General features: G+C 41.4%; 1 protein-coding gene across 4 annotated transcripts in view; it reads left to right on the forward strand.

Annotated features, from left to right (window-relative positions):
* LOC117347856 (galactosylgalactosylxylosylprotein 3-beta-glucuronosyltransferase 1-like) overlaps positions 1 to 24732 on the forward strand; it is a 125414-nt gene that overhangs the window by 10295 nt on the left and 90387 nt on the right. The window contains exon 1 of one of the 4 annotated variants that reach the window (XM_033919307.1): positions 10402 to 10563. The exons of 1 other annotated variant lie outside the window; for it this stretch is intronic. In XM_033919307.1, the coding sequence (XP_033775198.1) occupies positions 10503 to 10563 (61 nt within the window). In that variant the 5' untranslated portion in view covers positions 10402 to 10502. Of the gene's footprint in view, positions 1 to 10401; positions 10564 to 22688; positions 22778 to 24732 lie in introns of those variants that run through there. 2 more of the 4 variants (XM_033919309.1, XM_033919306.1) reach the window with 2 other exon arrangements.

Here is a 24732-nt window from a genome sequence, read left to right on the forward strand (position 1 = left end):
CAGTAGGCTGCTTAACTTGTCCGCCAGGCAGTTATGCTCGCCCTGGATGTAAACCGCACGAAGATAGATGTTGTGGCGGAACGCCCAATTCCAAAGGCGAAGAGCCTCCTTGCAGAGAGACAGGGAACCCGTACCCCCCTGCTTGTTGACGTAATACATCGCTACCTGGTTGTCCGTGCGTACCAGGACCACCCAATCTGAAGCAAATGGCGGAAGGCACCATGGCATTGTAAATGGCCCGAAGCTCCAACAAGTTGATGTGGCAACGACAATCCGCACTCGACCAAAGGCCCTGCGTACCCAGACCGTCGAGATGCGCCCCCCCCCAAGCATACGCTGAGGAGTCCGTTGTCAGTGCCTTGTGATGCTGAGGAGTGAGAAAGAGCAACCCTTCTTGAAAGATTGGAAGAGCTGGTCCACCAAAGGAGCGAGCGTTTCAAGGAGGGAGTCACCGCAATGTGATGAGAAGCGGGATCCCGATCCTGTCGCCACTGAGAGGCCAGAGTCCACTGAGGGACCCTTAGATGCAGCCTCGCTAACGGTGTGACATGCACGGTGGAGGCCAATTGTCCCAAGAGGACCATCATCTGAATGGCCGAGACCGAAGTCCGCAGGGAAACCTGCTGGCTCAGCCGCACGAGCTTGGCCTCCCAAGGGGGAGGCAGGAACGACCGGAGGCGAACCGTGTCCAGCACGGCCCCGATAAATTGGAGGGACTGAGAGGGGCACAACTGAGACTTTGAGAAGTTCAACTCGAACCCCAGACTCTGAAGGAAGGTAATAGTCTGAAAGGTCGCTGAAATAACCCCCTCTTTCATCGAGGCTTTGATTAACCAATCGTCGAGGTACGGAAAGACCTGAAGGCCCATCGACCGCAGAGCCGTCGCCACCACCACGGGGCATAAGGCAAGTGATTCTGATGTAGGCAAGATCCAAGCAAGCAGACAGCTGGCACACGAGTGGAACACTCTTCATACTTAGTAAAACCACAGACTCACTCTGACCCAACCTGGGCTTCCAAGGATCACCAGGTATGGCAGGATATGTGCAAGCTCTGCCTTAAACCCATTTCTTGATACTGGGAAAGAGATAGGAAGCTCACTGCTGGGCTGCACAGGGACAGCTATGGACACACTTGGCACTGGCTGGCCTTACTACTACTGAGTCCTTAGAATGAACTTAAGATGTCTGTAAGGGCTCTGTTACAGTCCAACTTGACCTCAATGTGGCCACTGATCTTGTAAATCATACACTACTGTCGAAAAATTAGAAGAACTGGCCTGGAGGGTACAGTCTTTAACTGGTTTGAATCACGCCTGCCCAAGAGATCATTCCAGGTTATGCAGGATTCCCAACTTTCCCAAACCAAGATTCTTTTCCCATTGCATACTTCAGGGTTCCATCTAGGCACCAACGCAATTTGATTTTGATTTTATTTACTCTTATTTAGAGCTTCGTTGTTAGTACATTTTCCTATGTTGATTGTATTCAGACCTCTGGAAATGGCCAGATAACTCCTTCTGTAATCTGCCTTGAACTGCAAGGTAATGGTAGAATAGAAATCACTAATGTAATATATTGTCTTCTGTGGACTTAACTCCTGTCTTGACTCATTTTTAATTTGGCTTGAGGAGCTTGGATTAAAATTTAGTCCTCATAAATACATGGTTATTAGGTTTACAAGCCCAGCTACTAATTCCACTCTGGCACTCGCTATTCCTTAGAACCCTTTAGCAGACAGAGCTCAGTCACCATCTTCTGTATCTATTCTGCTGTACTGAAGAAAATTACAATGGTTACGTTTCTGTTGGACACCAAAAACCTTCATTGTCTCAAGAATGTTTTGCTTTTCAATCACCTGGACTATTAAAATTCTCGTTTGGACATTTGGCCGGTGAAGGAAACAAGATGACCGCGGCGTGAGCAGCCAGAATCGGAGTTCCATCCTACCTTGCTGTTTGCTGCTGGAAATACTTTTTTCTTCGAGAGGATTTTGAATATTCCCCATACTAAACGCAAGGGTGTTTTCCGGATAGACCCCTCTACGCCCAAGCAATCGTCGATGGACCGATTTATGACAAGCTCGCCAGTTATTACGGGGGGGAGGGGACTTTGCCATTGTAGCTTTGTTGGAAGGAGCCGCTGGACACTTGGGCCTTGAAATAACTTTGTTCTCCCCTCGCCCCCAGCCCCGCAGCTCGATCACTGCTGAAACTAGCGCAGGACGGCGTGGGACGTGAGAGTGCCAAGGTTGAGATGAGCCTGGTGTTAACACGCCGAGGGGGTTGCCGTGTAGACCAGGGGATCCCGTGCAGACCAAGACGCTGAGATAACATCAGAAGGAGCAGAGGGACTCAGCTCCTCGACAGTGACTTTGGAAAGCATTTGGAAGGCACTGCAGAGACTGGAAAACGCAGTGACAAAATCAGCTGAAGTCGTGAGTAAATTGGATGATTTACCACATCAGTACAAAAATTTCAACTTGAAATTAATACGAAATTTGAACACGTTAATAAATATTTCTTCTTTACAAACTCTTTCTACTATTATGGTTAAAGATAATCTTTTGCTTCAATGGAAAATTGAGCAATTGGAAAACTTTAATCGCAGGTTGAACTTACGAATACTTAATTTTCCTAAATTGACTTTGACTACACCTATTGATAACTTCAAAAGATATCTAACGGAAACTTTAAAATTTCTTGTGAAATAATACCACAATTAAATAGAATTTAATATAGTCCAAGAAAAGAATCAGAAAATCTTGAAAATCCTGTAGATAAGTAATTGGATAAATCACAAGAACTAGATTTAAATAATATAATATCCCTCTCCAAGTAGTAACTACAACAAAAATATTGGGAGTAACACTAGATCAGGAACTCTCCTATCATAACCAAATTCGTTCAGTAGTTAAAAATTGCTTTTATAAGTTACGTCTCATCAGATCATTATCAAAAGTTTTAAAACCTGAAGCTGTCAACATTCTAATCCACTCATTAATCATCTCTAGGCTAGATTATTGCAATACTTTATACCATGGCATAACCAATAAAGAAATAAGAAGGCTACAGATAATACAAAATACAACAATAAAAATTATTACAAATGCAAAAAAATATGACCACGTTATACCACTTTTACAAGCTGCACATTGGCTACCAATCACACATAGAATAACTTTTAAAAATCATATTGTTAACTTTTAAAATTCAACAATCACATGCTCCGTATTCTCCATTTAGGGCACTCAGATCAATACAACATTTATTAACTATTCCTTCTCTAAAAATAATAGGGACCAAGAGATCTACCATTTTCTCGGTCATAGCACCCCAGGTTTGGAACAATTTACCACTATACCTACATAATGAACCTTCCTTAGAAAAATTCAAGTGCTTCTTAAACAGTTTTCTGTATAAGGACGCATTCAAAATATAGACAGCAAAACTTACCAATTACTAAACCTTTAGACCTTTATCAATCTTATGAGTAAGTTGCTAAATTATCCTTTATTTATTTTTTTATTTTTTATGTGTTCCCACCATATGTGTTCTTCCCTAAATGTTTCTTCTTCCTTTAAAGATTGTAGTTCATCCTCCTTGCCTTTTGTACCAGTTTGTATTAGAACATATATAATTTATATACAATGTCTTGTTTTGTCCTCCCCTTTTAAAAAATAATTCTTATACGCATTGAAATATATGATATTGCGTAGATAACAAATCTTAATAAACTTGAAACTTGAAACCTTGATAGTATCATTGGTTTTTGAGCAGCATTTAAATATGATTATAAGAACTTTTTTCCATTTCTCCCAAGTTTATTTTTGGGAGAAAAAATTTGGATATTTCCTGATGTTACTAAATCCATTCAAGAATGGAGGAAGTTGTTTCTGACTATGAGGGAAGAAACAATAAAAATAGGAGCCACTCGCTAAATATATCCCTGCAAAATTTACCTAAGGAGCTGCAAGGAAAATAATTTAAACCGGTATAAACCACATTAAGCCTGTTTCTTAAGTCGATAATTAACTCTGTATGTGATCTCCTTGTCATTTCTATTTTGCTTCCTAAAAGGGTAAATTATGGTGGTCTAAGGAAGTGTTATATACGATATTTCTATAAACATATATTGTATATTTATTTTGAAGGTTGTACTATTTACTGGCTTAATGTTTATTTTACCACTCAAGCTATTATTGTGAAATTCACTATCCACCTAATGCAATGCGCTGTTGCACAAAACTCAAATGTAGTCTTCTAAAACGATATTTTTGAGATTAATTGGGATCTCAAGTGCTCACAGCCATAGTATTGAAGTATTTTTCAAAATCAATGGCCGATACCGTGAGCTATCATTGAACCCTTATGTAATCTCTATTTTCTCTTCTGCTTATGTTCTATGCATTTTATTATTTATTTTTACTTTTTACTTTTATAATTTTTCCTTTTATAAAATGTATAAGTTATTTGCTTTACTATCCCATATAGTGTAAAATCACTTATCTTATTTTCTTTCTTAATATTTCTCCAACTAAAATGTATGGTAATTGATAAAATTGAAACATCAATACGAGGAGGAGATAGGGGGAGAAAGCTGTTACAGACAGAACAAAGGTGGATTGAGCGTTTAGGCAGCTTACAACCCCAAGGGCTAAACATAGCCATTAACTGGCAAACCTTTTTTTGAAAGATAATAATGATAGCAGAGAGGTAAAAACTGGAGGCAAATGAGAAAAAGGTTTATGAATATATTAAGAGTAAATGAGAAGAGAATTTCATAAAAAAAGGATTGCCAGTTATAATGAATGACAGTAGCAGGCTTTCGTTCAGTTCAGTTCAGTTCAGTTTAATCTGGGTGACGTCATGACGCACGCTTAGGGGGCGGAGTCTAAGTGGGGCCGTGGCTGCACCGGTTTTACCGGATGTGATGTCAGAAGCCAATGTTGGGCTTTAAATGAGAAAGAGTTAGAGCCTGGCGTATTCTCCGATCAATAGCAGCTGGTTATGCAGACCAAGAAGAAGTCTCCTAGAATTGATTTGAGACTCCAGTCTGAAGTATCTTCATGTCATGATTAGAAGCGAGGTAGGCGAAAAAGCTATTTTGATCCGAACGGGGTATAGAGGATATTTGTGTTAAACGGAAGAGTAGAATCTTGTGTCTGAAAAACAGAGTGTTTTATAATATAATGCATAAGGAAGTTTAAAACATTATGTAAAGAAGAATTTATAATGTATATGATGTAGAAAAGAAAAATTGTTCCCAATAGCTATCACCATATTACCTAGTTTAGCGCAAAGAATTAAAGATTATATTAAAATAAATACGTGAGAGTTAATGTTGAAACCCGTTTTTAAAGTGAATATTAATGGAATTTGCTTTTTCTATAGTGAATGTTATCGCTTTCCTGACGAAGCCCCGTGTTAAAATTTGGGTGCGAAACGGAGATCTTCCGTAGAGTAAAGAGAATAAAGGAAAGAAAGTGAAATACAATATCCAAGTGAAGGAAGTGAGAATGAAATATTGAAGTGAACAAACATCAGGAGAAATATTAAGAAAGAAAATAAGATAAGTGATTTTACACTATATGGGATAGAAAAGCAATTAACTTATACATTTTATAAAAGGAAAAATTATAAAAGTAAAAAGTAAAAATAAATAATAAAATGCATAGAACATAAGCAGAAGAGAAAATAGAGATTACATAAGGGTTTAATGATAGCTCACGGTATCGGCCATTGATTTTGAAAAATACTTCAATACTATGGCTGTGAGCACTTGAGATCCCAGTTAATCTCAAAAATATCGTTTTAGAAGACTACATTTGAGTTTTGTGCGACAGCGCATTGCATTAGGTGGTTAATGTTTATTTTGCAATATATGTATTTTTGTTTCTTATTATTAATCCTCTGATTTGCTGTAACGAGGATTGTTGTGTTTGTATTTGAAAAAGCATAACTAAATAATAATTAAAAAATTCTCACTTGGCTGGTTTAGCAGGCTTACCGCTCAAACATCTACAAACAACACAGAACATAACAGTCAAGTTTCTATCAATGGCCAAGAACTAGGATCACACGTCTCTTTTCCTAACTGAATAACATTGGCTCCTTATATCTTATAAAATTCAGCTTAAAATCCTTTTACAAACACATTGTGCCATTCATTGTACTTAATCTCACCCATTATTACATAAGTCTGTTCCCATTCACTAAGGTCGTTTCAACACTCCTGCTGCAGTGAGGTTTGAGTGCACTTGTCAATCAATCATTTTTTGTTTGTTTGTATTTTTATCACCCATACTCTGGAATAGGTTATTGTCGGACAATAGATGACCAATCATGTCAAATTTGAGACCTTGTTATAGGCTTATTCATTAGGCGCTCTCATTTTATCTCTTTGATGGATGTTAGGCCTGGTTGTTTCTGGTCTTCCATCCTATCTAAATAAGTTTTCTGATATTTGGTTTGTTACTCCTGTTTTATACTGACCAGTGGCTGGTTAACTCGCCACATAAAGTTGGAACAGTTGTTTCACTGTCCTAACTTTGGGCCTCTTTTACAAAGCCGCAGTAGCAATTCCCGTGTAGCAAATGCGACGCAGCCCATTCAATTCCTATAGGCTGAGTCGCATTTGCGGTGTCAGGACTCACTACCACAGCTTTGTAAAAGGGGCCCTTTATGCAGTTACCCCTAGTCAGTTAGGGGCTAGATGCTTAGCAGGGATATTCAGCATCACTGCGTATCCCCAGGTAGCCCCACACAAATGGTAATTGCTTTGAATATCTACTCCTTGGTTTTTAAGGGTTTTGGGGGGCCCCCGCAGGGGGAAAAGAGGCACTGGGGGAGGGGGTATAGGGAGAGGAAATGTGTGATCATCCAAAATTTCTGTTGGCCGACACAACAATTGCCTTCTGGCTACACCACTGGTTGACAATAGAAAAGAGATACTATCTCAGCTCTTTTTGGTGGGGTCCCTTTTCGACTCTCCACTTCTATTTCTTTCTATAATCACTCTTCACATAAAAATCTTTTTCTTTTTCATATAGTGTCCGATATTTCTGACAATATGCCTCATAATTCCTAAACTTTCCATGTGAAAACAGAAAGACAACGTCAGTAATTCAGCCAGCGATCAGTTTATCATTTTTCTAAAGAAGGTAATAGCATGTGAAAAGCAGATCTAGCATTTTGCGAAAAGTAATTAATTTGGAGTACGTTTAGTGATCTTTTACGTTGGTTCAGGAGTTTAGAGCCCTGGTGTTTCAAGCACACTGTTCCTGTGTAGCTTGAATGAATAGGCTATCATTGTTCTCCATGTATTTGCTTTTTGGCTTGAGATGTTTGTATAGCTGCCCTATGTATACAGTACTGTATAATCTATCCTGTTGGATACCTGTCTTTTCAGGAAGAAATACATTTGTTTCTTTTCCTCCAGGGTTGTACTGCATGCAGAGTCTTGCACCTTAGGGTTTGTTGGTATATATTAATAATAATAATAACCAGTTTATATACCGCAATGCCGTAAAGTTTTATGCGGTTTACAATAGTTTAAAAAAACCAATAAAAGAAGTTGAATAGAACTATAGAACTAAAAAAAAAGTTTAAAGCCAATAATTAGAGACACTAAAATGATCAAAATAGTGCATAATAAAATTTTTATGAATTAGCTGCCTGAATACTTGAAAAACAGATATGTTTTTCGATATCTCCTAAATTCCCCATAGGTGTCAGTAAGCAAAAACAATTGTTCTAAATCCTTACCCCATAACGCTGCTTGATATGAAAAAAGATTTTGAAGATTTTTTTAAGTTTACATCCTCTAACAGGCGGAAAAACAAAATTCAGATGTGAGTTTCTTTTATGTCTGTTGGTTGCAAAAGAGAAAAGCTCAATAATATATTTGGGAGCTAAACCCAGTACTTTTAGTTTTTGATCCCATATTTGCATAGGTGTTATCTGTGTTCTGGTAGGAATGAATATTGAGAAGCATACAGTGTGCTTTGTGTAGTTTAATTGTGTGGTTAACCATTATGTGTTGTTAATACGATTATATTGTGTGTGTATTGGAAAAATGAATGGAAAAAATGGAGTTACAATTAGTACTGTTATGGGGGTGGGGTCTGGCCCACGACTTAACCCAGTGTTCTTCAACTGCCGGTCCGCGAACTAGTGCCAGTACACATAATAATTATTTTATTTCTGCCAGTCCATAGGTTTCAAAAGGTTGAAGAACACTGCTCTAGAACATTTGCTAGAGCCTTAAGGTTTGCACATAAGATTATGCTTGAATGATTTTATTTTTCCTATGGCATTTGGTCCCTTTCAGTATTTTCAGGAAATATAAATCCTTACATAAAAGAGACCTGTTTTCAACATGGTTTAAACAAAACTAACCTGCAAGCTTTTATCTTTCATCCGAATCTTTAAATCTAACTCCCAGTTGTTTTTTCCTTCAGAAACAATTTTCAAGTATTTGGGGTCCTTTCACTAAGGTGTGCCAATGGATTTAACACACGTTAATGATTAGCGAAGGCTAAATGCCAAGAAACCCATAGGAATAAATTGGGCTTCTTTGCATACGATTATAGTAAACATAAGAATTGCCACTGCTGGGTCAGACCAGTGGTCCATCGTGTTCAGCAGTCCGCTCCCGTGGCGGCCCTTAGGTCAAAGACCTATCTGAGACTAGCCTTCCCTGCGTACATTCTGGTTCAGCAGGAACTTGTCTAACTTTGTCTTGAATCCCTGGAGGGTGTTTTCTCCTATAACAGCCTCCAGAAGAGCGTTCCAGTTTTCTACCACTCTTTGGGTGAAGAACTTCCTTACGTTTGTACGGAATCTATCCCCTTTTAACTTTAGAGATAGCCCTCTCGTTCTCTCTACCTTGGAGATGGTGAACAACCTTTCTTTATCTACTAAGTCTATTCCCTTCATTATCTTGAATGTTTCGATCATGTCCCCCCTTCAGTCTCCTCTTTTCAAGGGAGAAGAGGCCCAGTTTCTCTAATCTCTCACTCTACAGCAACTCCTCCAACCCCTTAACCATCTCAGTTTCTCTTCTCTGGACCCTTTCGAGTAGTACTGTGTCCTTCTTCATGTACGGTGACCAGTGCTGGATGCAGTATTCCAAGTGGAGGCGTACCATGGCCCGGCATGATAACCTTCTCCGATCTGTTTGTGATCCCCTTCTTAATCATTCCTAGCCTTCTGTTCACCCTCTTTCCCGCCAATGCTGCGCATTGCGCGGACAGCTTCATTGACTTGTCGACCAGTACTCCCATGTCTCTTTCCTGCGGGGTCTCTTCCAGTACTGCACCGGACATCCTGTATAAGATTTGTGTATAAGATTTTTGTTACCGACATGCATCACTTTATACTTATCCACGTTAAACCTCATTTGCCATGTTGCAGGCCATTTCTCAAGTGTGTTTGTTACATTACAGGTCTTCGCAATCCTTCTGTGTCTTCACTACTCTGAATAACTTTGTATTGTCTGCATATTTAATCATCTCGCTCGTCATGCCAATTTCCAGGTCGTTACCCTATAGAGCCACAGAGTTAGCAGCAGGTTGTGACCTGTCTAGTGCTAAGGAGGTGGTCATTCCCGCAGGTGAAAGGTGCCTGATCCCCACTGACCTGCAGGTGGCAATACCTAGAGGATACTATGACCGTATTGCATCGCGGTCAGGTCTTGCGACCAGGTATGGTCTACATGTAGGGGCAGGGGTCATTGACTTGGAGTACCGAGGAGCCCTAAAAATCCTCATGTTCAATTTGGGACAGGTGGATTACAAGGTGAGGCAGAGGGACAGGATTGTCCAACTGCTTTGTGAGAAAATTTGTTTTCCTAGAATTAGTGAAGGGCTAATATCCGATCATACCGAGAGGGGAGAACAGGGGTCCACTAATGAATTTGTAGAATATGAGGAAGGGTCCCTGAGCCATGAAACCTGTTCCCAGGTAGGAGAATAGGCTAGGCCTGTGCCAGCACCTAGGACAAGAATAAGTCGGGTTTTAAGGGGTGAATATTTGACAGGGAGAGTTCTGTCAAGCTGGAAGAAACCCTGCAGTGTTCTAAAACTATCCCTAAACCTACCCCTAGGAGCAGGCAGGTTAGGGAACTGCCCTGCAGAATTTATCCCCAGTGAAAGGCAACCCAAAAGTGACCTGATTATACTTGCTAGTTCTAGTGTAGGAAATGCTAAAGGCAAAGAACTACAGGAACCAGCATGCACTAGGCAGGTAATAGCAAAACCCACAAAGGGATTAGCTTCTGCAATCAACTCTGCTGGGGTCAGGGTTAGTGAGCAGGGAAGCTATCCAGGCTCATTAGCAAAGCACCAGAGAACCACAGGTGTTTTGAGAGGCAATCAGCCCTATGCAAGAGAAAAGGGTGTGGTCTCTAGGCCAAGGAAGCAGCCACAAACTTACAGCATTCCTGAATCCTTGAGAAGAAGCTGACCTGTGCAAGCCCGGATTCAGAAGGCAGAGATCAGCATGTCCCAAAACATGCAGATGGAAGACCTCGGAGCTCAAGCCTATAATCTTTCTTCTGAAGGTACTGAATATGAGATGAAAATGCCAGAAGAAATGTCAGTAGAGGATATTGAAATTGAGCCTGAGGAATTAGGCATGGTTGAGGGCATGGTCACAGAGTGAAGTCTGAGGGAAGTAAAACCTGTTTCTGATAATGTGGTATTGCCTCAAAAAAACAAAGTAACAAAGACATTAAGAATGACTGCTTCTGATTAACAAAGGGTAACAGAAGAGTTAAGGGCTAATTACACCCTGAGAATTGCTTCAGAGGCAAGTAGTTTAAAGTTTGCCATATTTTTCCTTGAACTGTAAAATGAATAAGCTTGGTGGGCTAACAGGTTGTTTAGCCACCCATTGGGAGTTGTTTGTTTGTTTGTAGTTTAAATGGCACTACAGTATAAAGCCAGAAAATAAAGTCATCTTAAAATTCACACTAAACACCTGTACTGGACCTTTTTATTTTGATGCAAACACGCCTCTACCCTCCATGCCTCATTCAACCACTCGGCTGAGGCTTGGATGACCCAGGTCAGAGCTTGGGCTACTCCAGTCCAGGTCTTACCCGGTCACAATATCACATACAGAAATAAAAACCAGCTTCAGAAAGCTGATATTAACACATGGAAATCCATAATACCTGGTTTTGGTGTGGCTTGGGACGAGATTCAGCCAGCGGCGGGCAGTGATGTGACTGCCTACTGCTGGCGTTCAACCAGTATGTTCAATGCGGGGCTATTTTCAGTGGCTGACATTGAATATCTGGGTCTTTCATTGCCAGATATTGCATGGATGGTTAAGGTGATATTCAGACTTAATCAGTCATGGCTTAGCAGGCAAAGATAGGTCTTCTTTTTATGCAGCTTTATTTCCCATTAAGTCAATTAAGTTCAGAATTCAGACTTAAGCAGTTTCATTCCCCAGAACACCCCCCAAAATGCCCCCATTTTCTGCTTTTTATGTGGCGCTAACCAGGCATTTTCAGCAGATATAACTGATGAAATGCCTCTGAAAATGACTGGTTAGTCACCGAGACACAAGTTAACAGTCTGAGGCCGTTCCTAGCCGGTTAACTTTCGCCAAATATAGACCAGCATACATCTATCCCTCATTTCAAAAGGAACTACACACATATGGAAAAAGAGATCCATTTGGGGTTTACGTCTGCTCAACGTTATTTATTGAAGATCTTGTTTTGGTCAGGGCTGTACATGAGGAATTGGATAAAGTGATTTACCCAAGTAATTGATCTTTTAAGGAAGGTTCCTGAGGCAGGCCATATTGGCCGAAATACGTGCGTGTCGAGCCAATAATAATAATATTAAAGACTTAGTCAAAAGATTTATAAACTAGAGTTTTACCTCATGGAAAATTATATCATTTCTTTAATAAGACATAATTATTTTTTCTGAGGCCTTTCAAGTACCTACAAATCCAAAATGTGGCCCTGCAAAGGGTTTGAGACCACTGATCTAGCCCAATATCTCATCTTCATGGAGGCCAAGATCCTGGCAAAAACTCAAACAGCAGAAGCATTCTATGGTCAACGCTAGTCTCTTGCAGAGCGATTTTCGATGCTGTAGATAAAGGTCAAATGATTGCCTATTCTGTTGCTCTTTCAGTTTCAAAATTACCAACCAGTTTCACATTTACTTTTCATTACAATAATTTTGAAAAAGTTGTCTTTGACCAACTCACTGCCTTCCTAAAGAAGATCCAGTCACTTTGCCACAGCAATGTAGCTCAGAAACCTCTCTGCTTTCCTTCATTACAATAACAACAATGTACATAGTAACATAGTAGATGACGGCAGATAAAGACCCGAATGGTCCATCCAGTCTGCCCAATCTTACCCACTCTTTAAATTACTGATTGAATTTTTTAACAAATTTTCTTCTTAGCTTTCTGGGCAAGAATCGAAAGCTCTGCCCGGCACTGTGCTTAGATTCCATCTACTGAAGTCTCCGTCAAAGCTTATCTAAATCATCCCAGCCATTGAAGCTCTTCCCAGCCCATCCTCAACCACATGGCCATATACGGACATAGATCATGCAAGTCTGCCCAGTACTGGCCTTGGTTTATTTATTATTTCTATAGCACTACCAGATGCACGCAGTGCTATACATTGTACACGCAAGAGACAGTTCCTGCTCAGAAGAGCTTACAAGCTAATTGTGACAGACACAGACCCGATCCAACCAAGAGTGTGAGCTCCACCTCCCCCTGCAGTCCACTAGGAAGATCAACTGTTTTTTACACCTAAGCAGCAACAGGACCAGCCACCACTACCGAGAGCCCTTTGCCCTGATCCAGCCAAACAAGTAAGCTCTTCCCCCAGCATTCCGTTGGAAAAATCAATATGCTTGCTTTTAAATATTATCAGAAGTAGGAGATCAACTGCTTTTACACCTAAGCAGCACCAAGACCAGCCGCCACTATCGAGAGCTTTTGTCCCAATCCAGCCAGACGTGTATGCTCTTCACCATACAATTTGTTGGAGAGATCAATCTGCCTGCTTTTAAATATCAGCAGCATTGGGAAAACAACTGCTTTTACACCTAAGCAGCAGCGGGTCCTTCCGCAACCACCAAGAACCCACAGACCCGAACCTGCCAGGAATGTGAGATCCACCCCCCCCTACAATCCGATAAGAAGATCAACTGTTTTTACACCTAAGCAGCAACAGGACCAGCCGCCACTACCGGGAACCCTTTGCCACGATCCAACCAGACATATAAGATCTTCCCCCAGCAGTCCATTGGATAGATCAATCTACCTGCTTTTAAATATCAGCAGCAGTGGGAGAACAACTGCTTTTACACCTAAGCAGCATTGGGACCAACCGCAACTACCAAGAGCCCATAGACCAGATCATGACAGGAGTGTGAGCTCCACACCTCCTGCAGTCCGCTAGGAAGATCAACTGCTTTAACACCTAAGTAGCAGCAAGACCAGCTGCCTATAATAGGAGCCCTTGCCCCGATCCAACCAGGCATGTGAGCTCCTCCCCCAATATCCCGTTTAAGAGATCAATCTACCTGCTTTAAATATCAGCAGCAGTAGAAAAACAACTGCTTTTACATACAAGCAGCAGCGAGACCTACCGCAACCACCAAGAGCCCACAGACCCGATCCTGCCAGGAGCGTGAACTCCTCCCCCTGCAGTCCATTGGAGAGATCAATCTGCCTGCTTTTAAATATCAGCAGCAGTGGAGATCAACTGCTTTTACACCTAAGCAGCAACGAGACCAGCCACAACCACCGAGAGCACACAGACCCGATCCTACCAAGAGTGTGAACTCTTCCCACCCTGCAATCTGCTAAGAAGATCGACTGTCGGCTCCGGGCGGCTTTCCCGCAGAGGAGAGAATCCTGCATTCACCGTGGGCCTCATCTGGGGCAGCCTCCTTGGAGCGGATGGGGCATGGGCAGTGTGTCTGGGAGGGAATGCATGGATGGGAGAACATCGCAGGGGAGGAGACATAGGCATCCTGGGACTGTCGGCCAAGTCTCTTCCCTGAAGAAGCCCTTTCTGGAAACTTCAATCGCTCCTCCTAAACTTACTTGCTCCACTTCATCACTGACGCTAACCCATTCTGCTTCTATTCCTTTCTCTCCTCTCTTCTACCTTCCAAGTATTTAGATCAATGCTGTCTTGTTATTTTATTTTTCCTCTAACTCTACTTTTCACTTCTCTATTACCCTCCAGGTACTTTAGTTAGATTGTGAGCCTTCGGGACAGTAAGGGAATTTTTCAAGTACCTTTCTTATTTCTAATCTTAATGTATATTTTCTGTAAACCGCTTAGAACCTAACGGATGTAGCGGTATATAAGAAATAAATTACATTACATTACACACAGGACAAAGTTGAGAATTCAGAGCCACCCAATTCCAGGAGGGAGACTTTGTGAACTTACATCCCAAAGCAGCATGGGAGTTTGTAGTTCTTGATTCTACTCGCTGAAATCAGCACTGCAGATCCATAATGTATCAGGATGGAGATGTTAGCGATCCAGAACCGGCCCAAAAATTTAGCCACTCTGGGGAATTACACTAATCAATCTAACAATTTTTGCTTTGGTGTTGGTTTGGTTGCACTGCACCAAACTTCCACATGCCAGGGACAATAATTAAAAGAGAGAGAAGGCAAACATGGGACATAAGGCAAGTGATTCTAATGTAGGCAAGATCCAAGCAAGCAGACAGCTGGCACACGAGTGGAACACTCTTCATACTTAGTAAAACCACAGACTCACTCTGACCCAACCTGAGCTTCCAAGGATCATCAGGAATGGCAGGATATGTGCAAGCTCTGCCTTAAACCCATTTCTTGATACTGGGAAAGAGATAGGAAGCTCACTGCTGGGCTGCACAGGGTCAGCTATGGACACACTTGGCACTGGCTGGCCTTACTACTACTGAGTCCTTAGAATGAACTTAAGACGTCTATAAGGGCTCTTTTACAGTCCAACGTGACCTCAATGTGGCCACAGATCTTGTAAATCATACACTGCTGTCGAAAAACTAGAAGAACTGGCCTGGAGGGTACAGTCTTTAGCTGGTTTGAATCATGCCTGCCCAAGAGATAATTCCAGGTTATGCAGGATTCCCACTTTCCTAAATCAAGATCCTTTTCCCATGGTATACTTCAGGGTTCCAACTTGGCACCAACGCAATTTGATTTTGATTATCTACACCCCTCCCCCGTTCCAGCAGGGGAGAGAACTACAGGAGGAGCAGTGCTGACGGTGCTCGGCACCAACTGCCAGTTTCACTAGTGGCCAGATTGGGAGCCCTTTCCAGCAGGGCACCTAGCATCATCTACACCCCTCTCCCGTTCCAGCAGGGGAGAGAACTACAGGAGGAGCAGCGCTGACGGTGCTCGGCACCAACTGCCAGTTTCACTAGTGGCCAGATCGGGAGCCCGTTCCAGCAGGGCACCCGACACCATCCTCACTCCTCCCCCATTCCAGCAGGGGAGAGCCAACAGAGGAGAGCTGCAGTCTGACACTCAGACCAACGGTCGGTTTGGGAGCCCTTTCCAGCAGGGTACCCGACACCATCTTCACACCTCCCCCATTCCGAAGGGTCTACCTCTGAGGATCTCACATCATCTGCGGCAGCGGTGGAGATTACCTTGCCAGAGATGACGCCTGTTCTTGGAGGAAACTCGGGACCCAGATGATAGCCATTGGAACTGGGGTTGACGGCAGTTAAAGAATAGAATGGGAATGGTGGTTGAAGTGAATTGGGGGTGGAGATGGAGGTGGGTATGGAGAGGGATAGGGATATGATGTATTCCGGAAAGGCATTTAAGATCTGGTGTTAAATGATCATAATAATTACAAGTCAAAGATCTTGATGCTTTTTTGGAGTGTGTTTCTGTTTCTCTCTATGCTTATTTTTATCTCTATTTTGTTTACTTTAATTATTATTTTAATTCTATCTTGAAATTATTTATTCATTACTTGTTGGAATATTTCATTTCTATCTCTATCTCTACCTCTGTCTTTTTTTATTTTTATTTTTCATACTGTTTCTTCAGGTACTTTAGTTAGATTGTGAACCTTTGGGACAGTTAGGGAATTTCCAAGTACCTATCTTATTTATTTAGTTTTTATTTATTGTATCTTTAATGCATCATTTTTGTAAACCGCTTAGAAACCTCACGGTTATTAGCGGTATATAAGAATTAAATTAAATTAAATTATTTTACTCTTATTTAGAGCTTCGTTGTTAGTACATTTTCCTATATTGATGGTATTCAGAACTCTGGAAATGGCTAGATAACTCCTTTTGTAATCCGCCTTGAACCGCATGGTAATAGCAGAATAGAAATCACTAATGTAATATTGTCTTCTGTGGACTTAACTCCTGTCTTGACTCATTTTTAATTTGGCTTGAGGAGCATGGATTAAAATTTAGTCCTCATAAATACATGGTTATTAGATTTACAAGCCCAGCTACTAATTCCACTCTGGCTCTCGCTATTCCTTAGAACCCTCTTACTGTAACTGAAAAGTCAAGATAGGTGTTCACATAGATTCATATTAGCCTTTAAGAGACAGAGCTCAGTCACTATCTTCTATATCTATTCTGCTGTACTGAAGAAAATTACAACGGTTACGTTTCTGTTGGACACCAAAAACCTTCAATATCTCTGGAATGTTTTGCTTTTCAATCACCTGGACTGTTAAAATTCTCTCTTGGACATTTGGCTGTGAAGGGAACAAGATGGTGGTGGCGTGAGCAGTCAGAATCGGAGTTCCATCCTAACTTGCTGTTTGCTGCTGGAAATACTTTTTTCTTCAAGAGAATTTTGAATATGCCCCATACTAAATGCAAGGGCGTTGTCCGGATATACACCTCGGCAATCATTGATTGAACAATTTCTGACGAGCTTGCCAGTTATTACCGGGGGAAGGAGCCACCGGATACTTGCACCTTGAAATAACTTTGTACCCCCCCCCACCCCCGGAGCTCAATCACTGCCGATTCTAGAACAGGATGGCGCGGGACGTGTGAGTGCCAAGGTTGAGTTGAGCCCGGTGTTAACACGCCGAGGGAGTTCCCGTGCAGACCAAGACGCTGAGATAACATCAGAAGGAGCAAAGGGACTTGGCTCCTTGGCAGTGACTTTGGAAAACATTTGGAAGGTACTGCAGAGACTGAAAACCACAGCAACAAAATCAGCTGAAGACTTATCTAAAGTCGAGAGTAAATTGGATGATTTACCACATCAGCACAAAAATTTCAACTTGAAACTAATACGAAATTTGAACAAGTTAATAAATATTTCCTCTTTACAAACTCTTTCTACTACTATGGTTAAAGATAAACTTTTGCTTCAACAGAAAATTGAGCAATTGGATAACTTTAATCGCAGGTTGAACTTACGAGTACTTAATTTTCCTAAATTGACTTTGACTACACCTAATGATACCTTCAAAAGATATCTAATGGAAACTTTAAAAATTTCTTCTGAAATAATACCACAATTAAATAGAATTTAATATAGTCCAAGAAAAAATCAGAAAATTTTGAAAATCCTGTAGATAAGTAATTGGATAAATCACAAGAACTAGATTTAAATAATATATCTGGAATTCTTGAAAACTCCCAGCTAGAAATTCAATATCATGGTACCTTGGTTTTTGAGCAGGATTTAAATATGATTATGAGAACTTTTTTCCATTTCTCCCCAAGTTTATTTTTGGGAGAAAAAATTTGGATATTTCCTGATGTTACTAAATCCACTCGAGAATGGAGGAAGTTGTTTCTGACTATGAGGGAAGAAACAATAAAAATGGGAGCCACTTGCTAAATATATCCCTGCAAAAATTTACCTAAGGAGCTGCAAGGAAAATTAATTTAAACCGGTATAAACCACATTAAGCCTGTTTCTTAAGTTGGTAATTAACTCTGTATGTGATCTCCTTGTCATTTCTATGTTGCTCCCTAAAAGGGTAAATTATGGTGGTCTAAGGAAGAGTTATATATGATATTTCTTCAAACAAATATTGCATATTTATTTTGAAGGTTGTACTATTTACTGGCTTAATGTTTATTTTGCAATATATGTATTTTTGTTTCTTATTATTAATCCTCTGATTTGCTGTAACGAGGATTGTTGTGTTTGTATTTGAAAAAGCATAACTAAATAATAATTAAAAAATTCTCATTTGGCTGGTTTAGCAGGTTTACCGCTCAAACATCTACAAACAACACGGAACATAACAGTCAAGTTTCTATCAATAGCCAAGAAGTAGGATCATACGTCTCCTTTCCTAACTGAATAACATTGGCTCCTTATATCTTATAAGAACATAACATAAGCATCGCCTCTGCTGAGTCAGGTCTATCAGGTCTATCGTGCCCAGCAGTCCGCTCCCACGGAGGCCCCCCAGGTCAATGACCTGTAAGTTATCTATTACTCTAAAGCATTTTGTACTGTATAGTACCCCTCTATTTGTACCCTTCAATCCCCTTTTCCTTCAGGAACTGTCCAGTCCCATTTTGAAACCCAAAATCGTATTCTGTTCTACTAACTCCTCTGGAAGTGCATTCCAGGTGTCCACCACCCTCTGAGTGAAGAAGAATTTCCTGGCATTTGTTCTGAATCTGTCTCCCTTCAATTTTTCCGAGTGCCCTCTAGTTTTTGTCACCCTGGCCAATCTGAAGAATCTGTCCCTCTCTACCTTCTCTATACCCTTCATGATCTTGTAAGTTTCTATCGTATCCCCTCTAAGTCTCCGCTTTTCTAGGGAAAAGAGCCCCAGCTTCTCCAACTTCTCAGCATACGAAAGGTTCTCCATGCCCTTTATCATTTTTGTTGCTCTTCTCTGGACCCTCTCAAGTACCGCCATATCCTTCTTAAGGTACGGTGACCAGTATTGAATGCAGTTCTCCAGATGTGGTCTCACCATCGCCCTATACAGCGGGAGGATAACTTCCTAGCTTCTGGTAGCGATACCTTTTTTGATAATGCCCAACATTCTGTTTGCCTTTTTCAAGGCCGTGGCGCATTGTGCCGCCGGTTTCATTGTTCTATCCACTTTAACCCCCAGGTCCTTTTCTAGAGTGCCTTCCCCCAATACTATCCCACCCCCATTGTGTAATTGTACATCGGGTTTCCTTTTCCCATGTGCATAACTTTGCATTTCTCCACATTGAAGCTTATCTGCCATTTATTTGCCAACTCACTCAGTTTGTTCAGGTCCCTTTGAAGTTCTCTACATTCCTCGACAGTTCTAACCTTACTGGAGAGTTTAGTGTTGTCTGCAAATTTTATAATTTCGCACTTTGTCTCTGCTTCCAGGTCATTGATAAATATATTGAACAACAGCGGTCCAGTACTGACCCCGGTGGGACCCCACTCGTAACCCCTTTCCAGTCAAAATAATGACCTTTCACTCCCACTCTCTGTTTTCTATTCGCCAGCCAGTTTCTGATCCATCTGTGTATGCGCCCTTCCACTCTGTGGTTCCACAGTTTCCTTAGTAGGCGCTCGTGAGGCACCTTGTCGAAGGCTTTCTGGAAATCCAGGTACACTACATCTATGGGGTTGCCTTTGTCCAGTTGTTCGCTTATCCCCTCAAAGAAGTGCAGTAGGTTCGTTTGGCATGATCTACCATTACAGAAACCGTGCTGGCTAGTTCTCATCAGCTTATTTTTTTCTATATGCTCATTGATACTGTCCTTGATTTCTAATTCGGCCATCTTCCCCGGAACTGAGGTTAAGCTGACCGGTCTATAATTCCCTGGGTCGCCTCTGGATCCTTTCTTGAAGATGGGTGTAACATTCGATATCCTCCAGTCTTCCGGGATTACCCCTGTTCTCAGGGATAGGTTGCAAATCTGCTGTAGTAACTCCGCTATTTCATCTCTAAGCCTTTTACAAAACACATTGTGCCATTCATTTTACTTAATCTCACCCATTATTACATAAGTCTGTTCCCATCCACTAAGGTTGTTTCAACACTCCTGCTGCAGTGAGGTTTGAGTGCACTTGTCAATCAATCATTTTTTGTTTGTTTGTATTTTTGTCACCCATACTCTGGAATAGGTTATTGTCGGACAATAGATGACCAATCATGTCAAATTTGAGACCTTGTTATAGGCTTATTCATTAGGCGCTCTCATTTTATCTCTTTGATGGTTGTTAGGCCTGGTTGTTTCAGGTCTTCCATCCTATCTAAATAAGTTTTCTGATATTTGGTTTGTTACTCCTGTTTTATACTGACCAGTGGCTGGTTAACTCGCCACATAAAGTTGGAACAGTTGTTTCACTGTCCTAACTTTGGGCCCCTTTTACAAAGCCGCAGTAGCGATTCCTGTGTGGCAAATGCGACGCAGCCCATTCAATTCCTATGGGCTGAGTCGCATTTTCAGTGTCGGGACTCACTACCACAGCTTTGTAAAAGGGGCCCTTTATGCAGTTACCCCTAGTCAGTTAGGGGCTGGATGCTTAGCAGGGATAATCAGCAGCACTGCGTATCCCCAGGTAGCCCCACACAAATGGTAATTGCTTTGAATATCTACTCCTTGGTTTTTAAGGGTTTTGGGGGGCTCCCGCAGGGGGAAGTGAGGCACTGGGGGAGGGGGTATAGGGAGAGGAAATGTGTGATCATCCAAAATTTCTGTTGGCCCACACAATTGCCTTCTGGCTACACCACTGGTTGACAATAGAAAAGAGATACTATCTCAGCTCTTTTTGGTGGGTCCCTTTTCGACTCTCCACTTCTATTTCTTTCTATAATCACTCTTCACATAAAAATATTTTTCTTTTTCATATAGTGTCCGATATTTCTGACAATATGCCTCGTAATTCCTAAACTTTCCATGTGAAAACAGAAAGACAACGGCAGTAATGGAGTTACAATTAGTACTGTTATGGGGGCAGGGTCTGACCCACGTCTTAGCCCAGTGTTCTTCAATTGCCGGTCCGCGGACTGGTGCTAGTACACAAAATAATTATTTTATTTCTGCTGGTCCATAGATGTCAAAAGGTTGAAGAATACTGCTCTAGAACATTTGCCAGAGCCTTAAAGGTTTAACTATAGAGAGTGCCCTCTCGTTCTCTCTTCCTTGGAGACGGTGAACAACCTGTCTTTACTAAGTCTATTCCCGTCATTATCTTGAATGTTTCGATCATATCCCCCCTCAGTCTCCTCTCCAGAACTTCCTCTCCGACATCAGAATTGATGTCAGGGGGAGGGCTGGTAGGCCCAGTGCTTCTGTTGTCTTGTTTACGGCGTCGGAAAGCAGGGAGAGCTCATAACTCGATGGCGGTGGCTTGGGGCCTGTTCCCCAATGGAGGTGGCTTTGGGAAGGGTGGCAGGGAGAAAGAAAGGGGGCAGGCAATGAGACAGAAAGAAAGAAGGAAAACAGAAAAAAGGGAGGACAGGGAGACATAAAGAAAGACAGAAGGAATGAAAGAAAGAAGGGGGGCATGGAGAAAGAAAGAAAGGGAAGGGGCAGGGAGAGGAAGAAAAAGTTGTGGGAGGGAATGAGGTCTGGAGGAGAGGAACCATACATGAGGCTAAAAGAAGGGAAGAAATATTAGATGCACAGAGAAGAAGAAAGTTCAATTTAGTGATCAAAATGTGTCCATTTTCAGGATTTATATCTGCTGTCTATTTTCCACTATGGTGCCCTTTTACTAAACTACAATAGCGTTTTTTAGCACAGGTAGCCTATGAGCCCATTCAGCACAGCTCCCTGCGCTAAAAAAATGCTATCGCAGTTTAATAAAAAGGGAGGGGGTATATTTGTCTATTTTTGTATAATTGTTACTGAGGTGACATTGCATAAAGTCATCTTCCTTGACCTCTTTGAATAAACCCCGGAATATAAATGATAATTAACATTTTCTCTGCGTACATAGTGTGCATTGTGGGGGGTTTTTTAATTTTATTTTTGGTAGATCATTTTGGGATTCCAGAATCTTGCTATTCTTTATGATTATGAATGAAATGTTGCTACTCTTTGGGTTTAGGGGTCTATGAGTCTCCCATATGCTATTGCACCACACTTCGGGATGAGCAGCACTTCCCTCATAATTATATCACACTGAGAATATAAGAATAGCCTTACTGGCTCAAACCAATGGTCCATCTAGCCCCGTAGCCCATCTTCACAGTGGCCAATACAGATCACTAGTACCTGGCAAAATCCCAAATATTAGCAATATTGTATGCTACCAATCCCAGGGTAAATGGTAGTTTCCCCTATGTCTGTCTTAATAACAGACTATGAACTTACATCCAGGAAATTGTACAAACCTGTTCAACTATTAACTGCTCTTACTACAACCTCTGGCAACATGCTTCAGAGCTTAACTATTCTCTGAGTGAAAAAATATTTCCTCCTATTGGTTTTAAAAGTATTTCCCTGTAACTTCATTCAGTGTCCCCTAGTCTTTGTAATTTTGATGGAATTAAAAATTGATCCACTTGCACCCGTTCTACACCACTCAGGATCCTAACTGCTGCTTTCAACCACAATTTCCAAAGCACTGTTGTAGGGCTTATAACCACGCCCAGCCCTGTCAGGAGAAAAATCACATGACAGGACAGCTAAACATGGCCCAGCCAATCTGGCAACTCCACTTTCAGTTCACCTGTCACGTGATTTTTTATTTATTTATTTTTTTCCTGAAGGGCTGGACATGGTTTTAAGCCCCACAACAGTGCTTTGGAAGTTGTTGTTGAAAGCAGCAGTTAAGATTTGCGAACTGTAAGTAGTTAAATGAGTTTTTGTTTTTTTTCAACTTGCAGCAGGTGAGCATTTTCATTTCTCTTTTGGGTTTGTGTTTTGTGTTATGGCAAGAGTGCCCAAAAAGTTGATCATGATCGACTAGTAGATCGCGAAGGCAATGCAAGTTGATCGCGGAGCCCATCCCTGGCTCCTTGATAGGGTTGCTTTCGCGTTCTCCCTGCTTCCGGACACCCTAAACAGGACAGCAAAAGCCACAAGTCCACCAGCCTCCCCCTTCCCTCCCCCTCCATCATCAATTCTGACATCAGAGAGAAAGTTCCAGGCCAGCCAATCGCTGCCTGGCTGGCCCGTAACTGTCTCTCCAACGTCAGAATTGATGTCAGGGGGAAGGCTGGTGGGCCCGGTGCTTCTGTTGTCATGTTTACGGCGTCGGGAAGCAGGGAGAGCACATAACTTGACAGCGGTGGCTTGGGGGCCTGTTCTCCGATGGCGATGGCTTGGATGGGCAGGGAGAAAGAAAGACAAAGAAAGAAAGGGGGCAGGCAATGAGACAGAAAGAAAGGGGGCAGGCAGGGAGACAGAAAGAAAGGGAGGACAGGGAGACAGAAAGAAAGAAGGGGGCAGGATGAAAGAATGAAAGGGAAGGGGGCAGGGAGAGAGGAAGAAAAAGTTGTAGGAGGGAATGAGGTCTGGAGGAGAGGAAGCATACAGGAGGCTAAAAGAAGGGAAGAAATATTAGATACACAGTCAGAAGAAGAAAGTGCATGCAGAAACTCATGAAATCACCAGACAATGGTAGGAAAAATGATTTTATGTTCAATTTAGTGATCAAAATGTGTCCTTTTTCAGAATTTATATCTGCTGTCTATATTTTGCACTATGGTCCCCTTTTACTAAACCGCAATAGCGTTATTTAGTACAGTGAGCCTATGAGTCCATTCAGCACAGCTCCCTGCGCTATCATGGTTTTGTAAAAAGGGAGGGAGTATATTTGTCTATTTTTGTATAATTGTTACTGAGGTGACATTACATTACATTACATTAGTGATTTCTATTCCGCCATTACCTTGCGGTTCAAGGCGGATTACATTCAAACTAAAAACAAGAATTACATTCAAATTAAAAGGAATAGAATAAGCGATGACATATAATTTTTTAAGGTAATAAACATTGGGTAAAGTGTTACCAAAGGGAAGTGGAGGTCTTTAGAAGATAAGAATAGGGTGAAATTATGGGTTTTAGATAACGTTTGATAGATAAAAGAGTATTAGAGAGATCTAAGGGTAAATAGAGTGTTAGATATTTGGTTGGGATTGGTTGTGCTGGATAGGTTTTATGTGTTTTTTGAAGAGTATGGTTTTAATATCTCTCTTGAAGGCTTTGTAGTCTTAAGTCGAAGATAACAGAATAGTGATTTATCTGTCCAGTTTAGCTGCTTTCGAGGCTATTAGGTTGTCAAAGTTTTTTTCGTTTGACATCTTTGGATGACGGGTGAGAGAAAAGTGAGTGGGATCTTCTGTGTCAGATTGAGGAGGATTGATTTAGTCAGCTATTCCAGTAGGTTGGGCCCTCTCCATTGAGAGCCTTGTAAAGTAAGCAGTAGAATTTGAAGTGTACTCTCGCTTCTATTGGAAGCCAGTGCGAGTCATGGTATGCCTCTGTGATATGATCATATTTTTTTAGGAAATATACAAGTCTCAGGGCTGTATTCTGTATTGTCTGCAATTGCTTCATCATGGTCACGGGGCAAGGTAGGTATAGTATGTTGCAGTAGTCTATCATCCCAAGGATAAGAGATTGTACCAATAGTAGGAATTGCTTCTTTTCGAAGAATGTTCAGATTTTTCTTAGATTTCTCAAGGTCATGAACGATGCCTTTATTTTGTTAATTTGGGGTTGCATGGTGCAGCCTCTGTCAATTGTGATTCCTAGCAATTTTAGTGTAGGTTGTATTGGGTATGAGATTGAGTTTA

This window comes from Geotrypetes seraphini, chromosome 13 (assembly GCF_902459505.1).
Source record: "Geotrypetes seraphini chromosome 13, aGeoSer1.1, whole genome shotgun sequence".
Taxonomy (NCBI): Eukaryota; Metazoa; Chordata; class Amphibia; order Gymnophiona; family Dermophiidae; genus Geotrypetes; species Geotrypetes seraphini.